At 40.8% G+C, this 12,631-nt stretch overlaps 1 protein-coding gene across 1 annotated transcript in view; it reads right to left on the bottom strand.

Annotated features, from left to right (window-relative positions):
• Positions 1-5,082: 5,082 nt before the first annotated feature.
• The window catches only part of LOC140952390 (transmembrane protein 116-like), a 24,615-nt gene continuing 17,066 nt past the window's right edge, over positions 5,083-12,631 (bottom strand). Inside the window, exons 11-13 of the mRNA XM_073401812.1 lie at positions 11,991-12,083; positions 10,123-10,205; positions 5,083-6,071 (exon numbers count right to left, since the gene is read on the bottom strand). Of these exons, the coding sequence (XP_073257913.1) occupies positions 5,916-6,071; positions 10,123-10,205; positions 11,991-12,083 (332 nt within the window). The 3' untranslated portion in view covers positions 5,083-5,915. The remainder of the gene's footprint in view (positions 6,072-10,122; positions 10,206-11,990; positions 12,084-12,631) is intronic.

Here is a 12,631-nt window from a genome sequence, read left to right as displayed (position 1 = left end):
CCCCGTGCCTGAAACCTACGCAGACAAGGACCTGGGGATGGGTTAAAGAATTGTTGGAATGGAGCGGAATAAAGTGGATTCGGGGGAACAAGGATTTGCTGCGTTATTCGGCAAATACTGAAAAACAGTGCAAAAAAATCGTCAGCCAAAAGGAGAAATACCACATCTCGCACATTTTATGACGTTGAAGAGACTTAGAATAACGTTTAGGGCAAGCTTTAGTACCACGTGAAATTTTTAATATTAAAAATTAAAATTGAGTGAGAAGGGGAGACAGCCCTTCTAAAATCCCTTCTCCTATAACACCCAACGATGGTCTTAGCCTATGAAGCAGGGGCTAAGGAACGAAGAAATTTTGAGGACTCATGCACCCTTCGCCTGTTCTTCTTGCACACCAATAACAACCTATAACAATTAACCACCAAACTAACCGGTGTCTGCCACGCAGGATAAGAAGGCCTGGTACTAGAATGGGCTCCTTAGGACAATGACATATGCAATGTAGAACATGGAACTAAATCACCAGCATCATCATCACAGTATGATATGTCATTTTTATTCTTAAAATATTCCAGTAGATGCCAGTTAGGAGAAATATTCTAAAATAAATACTAATTCACCCCAACCCAAAATAGCAGCAACATTGATTTTTCTTTTTTTTAGCCCTCTTTGCTTAATTGCATCAGAGGAATTCAAAAGAACCTTCACCTTCAAGATGAAGGAACAAATAATTTTCGCACCATTTTAAAATGAGGCTCATTGTTTAATTTATAAAATCACCTGCTTAGTACATACTTCCCTATAGGTTACTCAACAAAATTTTAGATGAGGCTGATCAGTATTAGAACAAGGTACCCATGGGACTAAGAACAGAGGGTCATTTACCAAGATGTCAATGAATTGAAGTTTTTTTAGTTTACAAAATAATTGAACATATTTAACTGTGTCTAGGCTTAAAAATACCACAGTTTGTCAGTGGGGTTTCATCAAAGACCATACAACTTGAATGGAAACTTAAACGTGGAAAAAACAGAATAACACCATCTTTCATCAATGATTACTCCTAGTACACGAATAAAGACAACAAAACTTGTCTCTGTCTCTTAACCATACATACAAATTGAGTTGTTTTGATAGTTCAAAAGGGAAACTGTTTGGCGACCTTGCAGACATTGGTTTTGCATTCTTCTCTTGGCTTCTGCTGGTAATTTTATGTAATTTGACTTGCGTTTCTGTAGCCTGCATAACAGGCGCTTTATGAGCCAAGTTAGACGAACGCTGCATTTCGCGCGAAGCGCGAGACGAGGGGAGGATCTTTTTCTCCTCCCCTCGTCTCGCGTTTCGCGAAAAAATGCCGCGTTCGCCTCGCTTGACTCATGAAGCGCCTGTTATGCGGGAACTCACATTCCACGGCAACCTTTCTTTATTCTCCGAAGTAAAAAGCCATTGTTTTTCCAATAAAACTGTTTTTCACGCTATTGTTGGATTGGCGAGAGGTACGAATGTTTTTAAGTCGCGGCGTTTCACATAACACAACATCTGATCTGACATCTGAACACAACATGCTACAAGACCAACAACAATGATCAGCTGTAGGTGTAAATCCTAAAGTCACTGGGCGAACGTTTAAAATCGGCGTTCCTAATACCGTTTCACGATTCGAAGAGTAAAGTTGACCCCACACAAATATCTACCTTCCGCAATGTTCTTCCTTTGATAGATTCTTACCCTGACTATTTGGAACTTATACAACGCGCCTTCCTGTAACTGCATGTCATCACCAAACTCGTTCTTGATTCCGTTTACAAAGAAACGATACCCTTCGTAAGTATGACTTGTTTCAGGACCTGTAATCCCGGTCCAAACCAATCTTCCATATTGCTGGTATGTTTCAGCTAAAATCACGCCAATTGACTGCGCAAATTTTCCATTGTTGATTTCAACATCAATCATCTGTAGGTAATTATCTGTTTGTTCGACGTAATGTTCGCCGACGAAAAATCCTCTGAACGTAATTCCTTCAAGTTGACCAAACTTTTGTTCTATTTCTTCGACGCACGGAAGTAAAGCCATATTGTTATTACTCCCGGAATAAAATTCCCTGCCAGTTAGCAGTCGTATCGTCCCTCTACAGCTTGAACGAGCACAGACAGCTGTTATGTCGCCCGTATTTTATAGAACAGGCCGCGGTTGTTCAAACGTTGGATAGCGCAATCCACCGGATAAATCACTATCCAGCGGTAAGCGTAATTGATTTCCGTAATACTTATCCGCTGGATAGTGATTTATCCGTTGGATAGCGCTATCCAACGTTAGAACAACCGGGGCCTGGAGGAGCCAAAGACACAAACCATCCGGGCTGTTCGATCCTGAATATGTCACGCGCGCGATGCGTGGTCTTATCCCGGGGGTCTCAAACATAACTGATTTGAAAATTATCGGAGCTGGAATGCTTCAAAAATACAGAGTTTTCAGTACACCTTTTTTCCCCAACTGTTGATATAATGTAAGAAAGATTGCCGAGAAACGTCCCTGCGAAGGGGCGAGGAGCGTAGCCTCCCCTGTTTCGCAGGTTAGAAAGATGATTTAAGAACCCCCTCCCCCCGGGGTACTCAACAAATGTTTATACGGGGAGGTTCCGCCCCGGGGTTCAACGCCATACCCTTTCATATACCAATCTAGACGGAAAAGCTCTACCTTTTATCGACAAATGAGTCATCAGCATCAAATTTCTCCTTGTACTATCAATGCTTTGTAATAAAAACAGAGTGGTCATGAGAATTACGGACATGATCACACAAAATTTACAAATTTAGCGGTTTTTTGTTAAGGTCTTAGGTGAAGATTGTCTTTTTATTTTAATTCATTGGCGCTGAGGATTTTTAAGTTTTATCACTTAGCTTAATTTGAAAATTACAAACTTAACGATTTTAGTTAAGTAAAGCCTTCTGAGAATTTTTCACAAATCTCCCCAATTCTTCTGTAGGAAATGGATAGGGGCAACAAATGAGAAATTCAATTTTAATTATGTATAATTACTAAGCCAGGAAGCTTTTCACTTGTTGAAGAATATAAAAGGGAACACTTTAATATGCCTGAAGCTGGAAAAAGGTACTTTAATTTTTCGGGCGGAGCGTCCCCGTAAAGGCAATTATAGAGGAATGGATATCCCCAGGAGATAAACAGATTTTGTACTGAACATTTCGTGCACATACAATCATCACTTACCTATATTAAAAATTAAATACAAAATAATAATCATGAACCTTTCAACTTTGTCAAGAGAACTATTTCATAAGATATAATGTCTTATTAGAGATAAATAATTTTGCTCCGCATAATGCCAAAAATCAGTCTAAGTGTTGTGGTTAAATTTTTTCCAGGAGATAAACATTTTGTACTGAACACTTCGTGCACATACAATTTTAGCTGTGTTAAAAATTAAATACAAAATAATAATCATGAACCTTTAAACTTTGTCAAGTGAACTATTTCATAAGATATAATGTGTTATTAGAGATAAATAATTTTGCTCCGCAGTATACCAAAAATCAGTTCATATGTTGTGGTTTTAAATTTTATCCTAGGTTTCCATTGTAATTCCCTTTGCTTTTCACTCATTATTATACATTACCATACCCTAGGAAAAGAGAAATACATTTACAACCAAATTTCTAACCACAACATACACTTATTGGACAGAATACGATCTAGAATCGAAATAGTTACAAACTCATCTAAGAAAGTTTGAGCCTTTTCTCTGCCTCTAGATACAGCCAGGTATATTCGCTGTGTATTTTTGGAGGCTAAGGGCGGTTTTCCATTTGTCAGCACTGGCCGTCCGTACCATTGCCGGACCAGTCAGTAAGCAAATGAAATCGGCTTTTTCCAAAGGGTTTTACTGAAAAGCAATTCCTTCGTGCATACTATAACTGATCTGGCTGGATAGATTTGATTAAAAGTGAGGTTCTTATTACGACGGGAGTGGTCTGGCCGGTTAGTTCTGACAAATGGAAAGTCCCCTAGACTTTGGGATAAAACCTTCAAGACTGTCCTTAAAAAAGAAAAAAATTGTTTAAATATCATCGCTTTTAGCTACTTTAGAGTACTGCACCCTAAGGAATACTAAGAAATAAATTACCTGCAATGTCTCCCAAAAAGAACAGGGACAAAAGAGATATTTCGCGCTATACTGGCAAGATTTATAGTGACGTAATAATCAAAAGAAAATGAACTGAATCAAGGAAAACAGGACTGAAAAGCCAACAAAAGTTAAGCCTTTTTTCCCTTCAAACGTTTTAATTCGTAAAGGTGCTTAAACACTGTTGCAATTTGTTTTGTCTGAAATTTTAACTTCCGAATGATAATTGAAGGGAAAACGTAGCTGTAACTGTTGGTCGGTTGGTTCTAAATTTTATACGTTTTCATGTATTACAGTTAAACCCTGCCTCACGGCCACCTCGGTTACTCCTTAGTAGGGCCACCGATTTTTGGCCGCCCGGCAACACGGCCTTACATTTTCTTGTAAAAAAAACCTTGTTACGGTCACCCGTTAATACGGCCAATTTTTTTGGCCCATTGGTGACCGTATTAACGAGATTCCACTGTATTTGGAAATAACTTATCAAATCCCAGTTTATTGATCGTATTACCCTTTTAAATGCGAGCTTCTGCGAGCCTAAACAAAGAGGCTTTCGAGCGTCGCACGTCAAATGAACCGTTTCTATGCTTGGGCAGCGGTTTTACCCAATTTTTAGGGCAGAGTTAAGACACTTAGGATATGCTTTTAGCACGTTTGACTGCGGAATGCGTCAGCAGAGGTGAACTGCTATTACAAAGTTTGTTAGAGCGATTTTATGACCTTGAAAATTGGTTTCTGTAAGTGTTCGTTATTTGTTTTATCAGCTAATGGATGAAAAGATCAAAACATGGCCTCCTCGTTTTCCCGCCAAAGAAACCCTAATATGGAGAAGGCATTGTTCGTTTGACCAATCGTGTTGCAGTATGACGTCGAAGCGAAGTATCGGTTGATTTCTAGAAAGTTCTCGAGCATGAAGTTTTCTCACCCGAGCGTTCGCTTAACCAACCAAAACCCACGTGCGTTTGTATCCGTTCGATAAACCAATCAAATCGCCCTATTTAAGTTCTTTCTTGTTTCTGTTTTGTTTGCGCGTTTTCATTTCAAGGCCATAAGAAAATCGCTCTATTGTTGCACAAGAAAGTGTGAACAAATTTCCTCCCACCCGTTCCCCGGAACAAATGAAAAAGACACACGTCCCTCCACCAATCACACCGGCCTGCGTAGCCGACGGGATCGTTAGCGCGAGCAAAGTTTGGCATTCGGCGCTAGCTTCTCGTGGCAACGCCGTTAGAATGGCAGTTTTGCCGCCAAAACTATGACATTCGCAAAAATAATCCAGCCAGCAACGCTGGCTAACCACCGCCGTTCCTTCCAAATCGACCAGTGCATATGACGCGAAATCCTACGAACGTTTTCGTACTGCAAGCAACAATCAGTTCAATTCGCTTCTTTATCACCCCCATGCGAAAAGAGCTTCTTTTTTTGTTCCTGAGTGAGGAGGAGCAAAAGAGGCGAAGGCCGAACTGCTGAACTAGTCAATCTCGAGCTCTCTCGTTTTGAAACTAGTTTTCCGAGTGCGAGCATCCGTTTATTGATACACCGATGGTCATAAGCGAGCCTGCACAACCAAGCGCACGGTTATTAGGCCTGGGTTCAAGTATCCCAGCGACAAGCAGCACACGCTCTGCAAAGACTTTACTCCATTCAAGCACAGTCTTGCTTGAGAACGCCAAAGTCGAGCAAGTGAAAGAAAGGCTCTGATAGCCGGGTGCTTTATCACGTTCAGATCCCAAGGAACAAATTTACTGAAGCATGGACTGAAACATTCTTATCATTATAACGACGATCCGTACGACGGTCGATGAAAATGTGAAATGTATTCGTCGGATTCAAGTAAGACAGTTCTTCGTTCCGATGCTTCACGGAAATTCTTTCTTGCCCAGCCATACACGATGCAGTTAAAGAAGCCTTGCATAGGTGCGGTTAGGCCCTGTCAACAATATAACCAATGAATGCGAATCAGTTCATATTTTTAAAGAATTATCAAGGTGTATCCTACGCCCTTGAGTGCACTAAAATAAATTATCCATCCAAGTCCCTGTTAGAATGCAAGAGTGATGATGATGATGATGATGAAACTTTATTAAGGTGTCTAAAGAAGCCTCCTAGCTTAGGTTAAAAACCTATGCTAATTAGGGGACACAAAATAAATAAATATAAATTAAAGTAAAAAATATTTAAATATAAGCGCAGGTATAAAAAAATTAATGACATTAACAATATTTACAGTATGACAATTGTGTCTATGAATTGCAGAGATGACAACACTTGCATCCGTTATCCATTAGTGTAACTATATCTAATGTACGTATTTTGTTTTTGAAACATTTTAAGGTGGTAACTTCTCTCAAGTCTGGGGATAATTTTCCGCAGAGATTGGGCCCCAAGTGGCGGAGGGAGTGCTTGCCATATGTTACCGTGTTGTTCCTGGCAGCGAAGAAATCAGACTGCCTTAACTTATACTTGGATCTATGCTTAATAAAAATGTCACTGATATAGGGGCGACATAGATTGTTCTTGGCTTTATACATTAAAACACAAATGTCTTGTAGTCTCCTGTTCTGTAAACTTGGCAGTTCTGCTCTTTTTAGATGTTCAGGGTAGTTAACATTGTTCCTAAAAACAGCACGCAGGCCCCTTTCTTGCATTCGCTCGATTTTACGAGAATCACTGGCTCGCCAAAAGTGCCACACAAGGTGGCAATATGTAAGGTGCGGCAATATTGCTGTTTTGAAAAGCATAAGTTAAGCATTTGCCGGAATCAAGTTTCGAAGTCTCATAAGGACGCCACGTGATAATGATCTTCCCGCCATTTTAAAACAGGTCATGTGATTATGATAAAACTGCACGAAAATTTCGATTTCTTAAGGGCTGTTTACATGACACCGTAAAGACTTTCTTTTCGAAATGAGTTTTGTTCCTGAATAAAGTTCGTTTTGCATGCACATGATGAAATCGAACGGCTCAGCCAAAGACGTTCTGGCCAATCTCGTTCCCAGAGGCCGCAATCCTTTTGGTCAGCGACGGGGATCACTAATTGCTGTTCAGAACGCTGGATGAGGGTAACAAAGGCCTTGGGGACGAGATTGTGTTGTGGCTCGAGTGGTTTTCGCACAAGATCAGAAACGTTTGCGCCACTCGCCCCAGACTACACGATTAGAGATTTTCAATCCGGTACGAAGTTCGTTTTCAGTTTACATGAATAACATGATACCCGAATGAAATTTCGTACCAGAACAAGAATTTCATTAGTCGAGCTTGCTTTAGCAGAGCGAGACTCAAAAAATGCAAGCGTTTTTTTTCGTTGGTCCGTCGCGAAAAGGGAGGCATGCTCCTAGGCGTTCCTCACGGAGACCGAGAAAACTGGGGATAAGAATCGTGACGAATTTTATTGTATGTAAATGAGTCCTGTGATGAGCATGCGGTTTATTTTCGGCTATGACTGAAATGACGCATGTAAGTTGAACACGTCCTCGCTGTCTGGTAATGACGTAATTTTACCCAAATCGAGTGATACTATGATAAAATGCACGCTGTGTACAGCTCTAAACATTGTACTCTGAGATCACGTAGACATCAACTGTACGAAGATATTAAAAGCAGATACTAAGCGGCCACAGAAAATGTAATTACTTTCAAGCAGTTTGATATCTTATAAAACGGACAACAAATTCAACAGGAATACGCGCCAACTGAATTAACTGTCTCTTGTATTAGGTTCTGCTAAACTTACACATTTTTCTTGTGCTGAACAAAAACTGTAAGGAGCCGTATCTTGTCGGCTACATAGAAGCTATTTATATTTATACCGGGAAACTCATAAGGGGTGATACTACAGTAGACTACGAGTAGTCTCTATTTTTCCTTAGGGATAGTAGAGCGAGCGAAACACGACCGCGCGTTAAAATCATCCCGAGACGCGGTGTCATTTTTCTCTCTACCGCTGCGTCTTGCCTTTCTCGCGTGGGGAAATTTTCACGCGCGCTCGCGTTTCGTTCGCTCTAGTCTCCCTGAGGAAAAATGGAGACTACTCGTAGTCTAATACTACAGTGAATTTAAGCTTAATGCTTCTCACAGTGCATGCCTCACTTTTGCGACGATGTCGGCGAATTTTATACAATTTTTACTTTCAGGTTCACTTTTGGACACTTTTCGATACGCAGCTTATGAATTTTATTCGAAAATATGTTTTACTGTTTATTCTAGACTTTTAAGATGAGAATGTTAAAAGCCCATTTGCCGTATAAGTCTAATGCGCAGAGGGTCACCGAGGTATCGCTTTTTGAAGGGACAACTTCAAGAAGTCGCGTGGTCGTCAACGAGTTTCATAATATTGTATTGGCCAGGGTGGTAAGCCAATTTCCTGCACAGTATTTCGGTAAGCTTCCTGGTTTCAACCTTTGAGAGCTTATTGGCTTTCGGGAGTTTTCCCCCGTTTGTGGACCAATTTTTTAAACTGGCGCGGGAACGTAAAGTGAAATTACGCCACATCGTTTGCGAAGTTTGATTGGTCAGTTATCTTTTTTTCTCAATCCAAATATGGTACTTTCGTGAATAATCACGAGCATCGGACAAAGCAAACATATGAGAATTACACGTTTCAACCCCTTATGGGTTTCTGTTTATACTGATAAAAATCATCGTTCAATTTGAAAGAGTTCTCTTCACTTGAGCAATATCAATATACAGAGGGTTTTCAAAGGATTCACACCGGTGTGCAGCTAAGATGTGCGGCCTGTCTCTCCTTGCAAATTTTAAGTTGTGAGTATTTACATTATAACATATAACACTCGCTTAGTATTCCAAACGAAAAAGTAGCATAACAGCACCAGCTGACAATAAAATTTATCTCCAAGCAAGCGAGACTCAACGCTACTAAGAGCGTTCTTGTTCGCAATGAGAAGAGGAATAAACTTATTCCGGAATGACTTACGTACAGGGACAAAATTGCGTCTCAGTATCATTTGAGCTGATGCAAAGAAATATACGGAGATGGAATGAACTTGTTCTGGAATGAAAGTCATTCTGATAAAATGAAAACAGTCCCTAAAGTTGAGTCACAGGCAGCCCTGTATGGGAGTTCCTTGAAATTGGAATTATATGAAAGCAGGAGCCAATCAAAGGATCTATGAAAATAAACAAACTACGATCAAAATTACAATTTGCAATAAAAATGACTCAACTTCTGTTTTCGCTGTGCATTTTACTGTCTGTTCACTTCTAGAGCTATTTGGAAGCCGTTTTATCGAGTTTTAGATTTCTAGTTGTGAGTACAAAAATTCAGATTTCAAAGAACTCCCACACAGAGTCTGGGCTGCCTGTGGTATAGTTTGCACGTGAACGAGAAAGACATATATAGGGTAAATATTCCTCGATCGTGTCATGCACTTGAAACTTGCATCGAAACAGATTGTACCGAATCGGTAACCATTCAAAGATTACAGTTTACTTCTTGGTGTTTTTAAAGCGAGGAGGGCTATTTTCATGCTCTTAGTGAGTATTGTTAAGAACTTTTTGCTGTAGTTGCAGTTTCTTTTAAGGTCTTTTAAAACCCAAAGGCTCCTTTGTCTAGTGGTTTTGAGATGAAAATGGAAAAAGGCCAACACTCCATAACCGGGCGAGAAACTTCCACACTGTAAAGGGTATCTGCCTTTAGTAAAATTCAACTAGTGGTCTATTATCAATGCTGCGTTCTGATTGGTTGAGCTTCTACTAGTACTAGTACTAGTTCCAACGAGTAGCGAAAAGCGCCAGCTTTCAAAATCAAAACAATGGCGGCTGAATCGCGTTTTTCCAGCTAAAGTTGTTTTGTCTCGATATTTTTGACCAACTAGTTGGATTTTACTAAAACAATTATTCCTTCCACCCTCATGGCCTCTGAGTCAAAAGCCCACTCGGCCTTCGGCCTTTCGGGCTCGAAGAATAATTGTTAAATATATCCGCGTAAGGGTATCCGTTGGGTTGGCTTTAACTGTACTTACTTGAAATACAAACAAGGTGAACCAATGTTTCACGGAGGTCAATCTTATTCTAGGATCAATGTCACAGGATGCTACCACCAGTGCTGAGATGAAAGAAGAAAAAAACGATATAAATCCGTCAATTTGCTTTTGAAGTAGATTAAGAAATTTGCAGTATTAATCAGCAGATAATGAAACCGTTTTATGCACCAAGGGAAACAGCAAAAGAATGTGCAAAAAGGAAGGAAACGTTACGACTGTAAAAAAAAAAGCACCCTTCGCTTAGCCTGCAAGGACGTTCTGGAGGACGGGGGTGGGGAGAAATAGACCAAATAGACTAAATCCCTTCCGGTCACCACTCCCCCTAGCCCCCATCCTTTTAATATTTTCGTTCCCTTCTTGCGCGTATCTTATGCTGCTCACGTTTGGCTAAAAGGAAATTGGAAACGACTGCTACGCAGACTGGGGGAGAAGTACGTTTTCTTCTTTCCTTTTCTCATAGCCCGCGTAAAAGGCGTTTCTGTGCGGTCTATGAGCAAAGAAAGAGGAACGAGAGTCAAAGACCGCGGGGAAAATGTCGCAACTAAACGGAAGGGGGTGGGGAAGAAGGAAGGAAACGCTTGCAGCCCGGGGGGAGGGGAAGGTACTCGATGTATCCTTGGGTGGGTAGGTGCGGCCCAACCCCTCCTACCCTGACCTTGTTTAAGACAAAAATCGCTGATTTTTCTACCCTGTTTAAGACAGAATTCCGATTTTTGATACCCTGTTTAACACATTTAACCTGAAACCATACCCTGTGTAAGACAATAATTTATATCGAAACTCTTTCTTATTAAATCCATTGGCAATCACAAAACTATTTTAAAAGATACCCTGTTTAAGACAAAAATCCCGAAAAACATACCCTGGCTGGCCCCACGTCCCCATTAAGCCCTGACAAGGGAGTACCCCCCCACCGGGGGCTTGCAGACAAACCCCGGGACTTTGAAAACCGCCACTTGGCCTGTTATGCCTAAGTTCGCGCATCGACATTTGATGCTGTCATCAGCTCTCCTAACTGACCAATAAAATGTTTGGCCTTCCGTGGAGCGGAAATGAACTTAAAGGACGCGTGTGTGAAATCAAAATATTTTTGTTTTGTATTTTGGAACGCGTAGACGGCATGAAATCTCAATAAACCCGAACGATCAATGCAGGCTTTGTACAATTGTCTTTTTAATCCGTTTCCTTCCTCCACCCCCCCCCCCCCCTCTCCCTCCTCTTTCATTTTTTGGCTCTCGTTTCATTTCTCACTCGGTCAAAACCGAAAATCTCCTTCCTCGGTCTTTCTTCGCTCCGAAACCAAACGGAAACGCTTGCTACGTAGGCTACTTTTCTCATTCCTCTCGAGACTCTCCTACCCATTTTCCCGGTTTCCCTTCCTTTTACCACGCTCAAAAGTGACCTGAGTATGGTGCCTTCCTAAGGGATGAGAGGAGAGGAGATTATTAAGAGCGATAGGGCAAAGGAGCTGTCTTTCTTTTCGCTTCTCTCTTTGCCTCTTCCCATCTCCCCAAAAACATATGATACTCAGTTGAGCTCAAAGAAATCTGCCAGCTATGGAAGCTATATTGGGTCAAAATTGGAAGATTTTGATGACGATCTCTGATGAATGCTTCGTTGTCCAGATGTTAAATACCTAGTCTGCGTAGCAAGCGCTTGGAAGTTATGGGTGCGATAGAAAACGGGGAGCCTGACGGAGACACGCGAGGGGAAAGCGACCCGCGTGTCCCCTTCGCGCGCCGTGTTCTTTCTTGTGCCCATATCACTTGCAAGCGCCTGCTACGTAGACTATATTAAAGGACCTTGTCAAATACAACGAAAGGATTGAAGCTCAAAAAGACATTTACCAGGACTCCAACACGCCAAAAATACCAGTACATAGAGGAAAATTCTGTTTCTGATAGCATCTATGTTGGCTCGCTGGATGTCCGTTAATACTCCTGAAAAGAAAACAAAATCCACTTCATTTAAGCGTTTAAGTGTATTTAGCACGAAAGTACTAATAAATTGGCGACAATATTTTACGTTTCCTACTAGAGACGGGACCGCCATTTTATGAGGTCACCCGAGTCACGGGAAGATCTAGCTGTTTTACAGGGCAAAGGAAGTACCTTCATTTCTCAGTTATTTTAAGGTGGCTCGACTGGATGTTTTTGAGGAGATACCTCCCAAGTTTGAGCATTAACTACGTCGCCATGAGTAAAGATATAGGAAAAAGATTACCACAACTGTATTATATAAAGACGAAAATTTCTTATGATCTCCTGTACCAGGAGTTTTTTTAAAGAAATCGCTTAACGGAGTTTGTACATGCCATAATTGCCTCAATTATGGCAAATTTTGAACAAATTCTATGAGAGCGTTTTCGAGATATTTTGAAACGAAGTTTTAAGCATCATATTTTGTGTTTACAAGTGAGCGTCCTCATTATTCACTGGCATTGTTTCCAAGTTTTATATGCACGTGCCCATTTAGCAAAAAGATAGAA

Source organism: Porites lutea, chromosome 11, assembly GCF_958299795.1.
Source record: "Porites lutea chromosome 11, jaPorLute2.1, whole genome shotgun sequence".
Taxonomy (NCBI): Eukaryota; Metazoa; Cnidaria; class Anthozoa; order Scleractinia; family Poritidae; genus Porites; species Porites lutea.
Note: the sequence above shows the minus strand (reverse complement) of the source record. Positions and strands in the feature narration are given on the sequence as shown.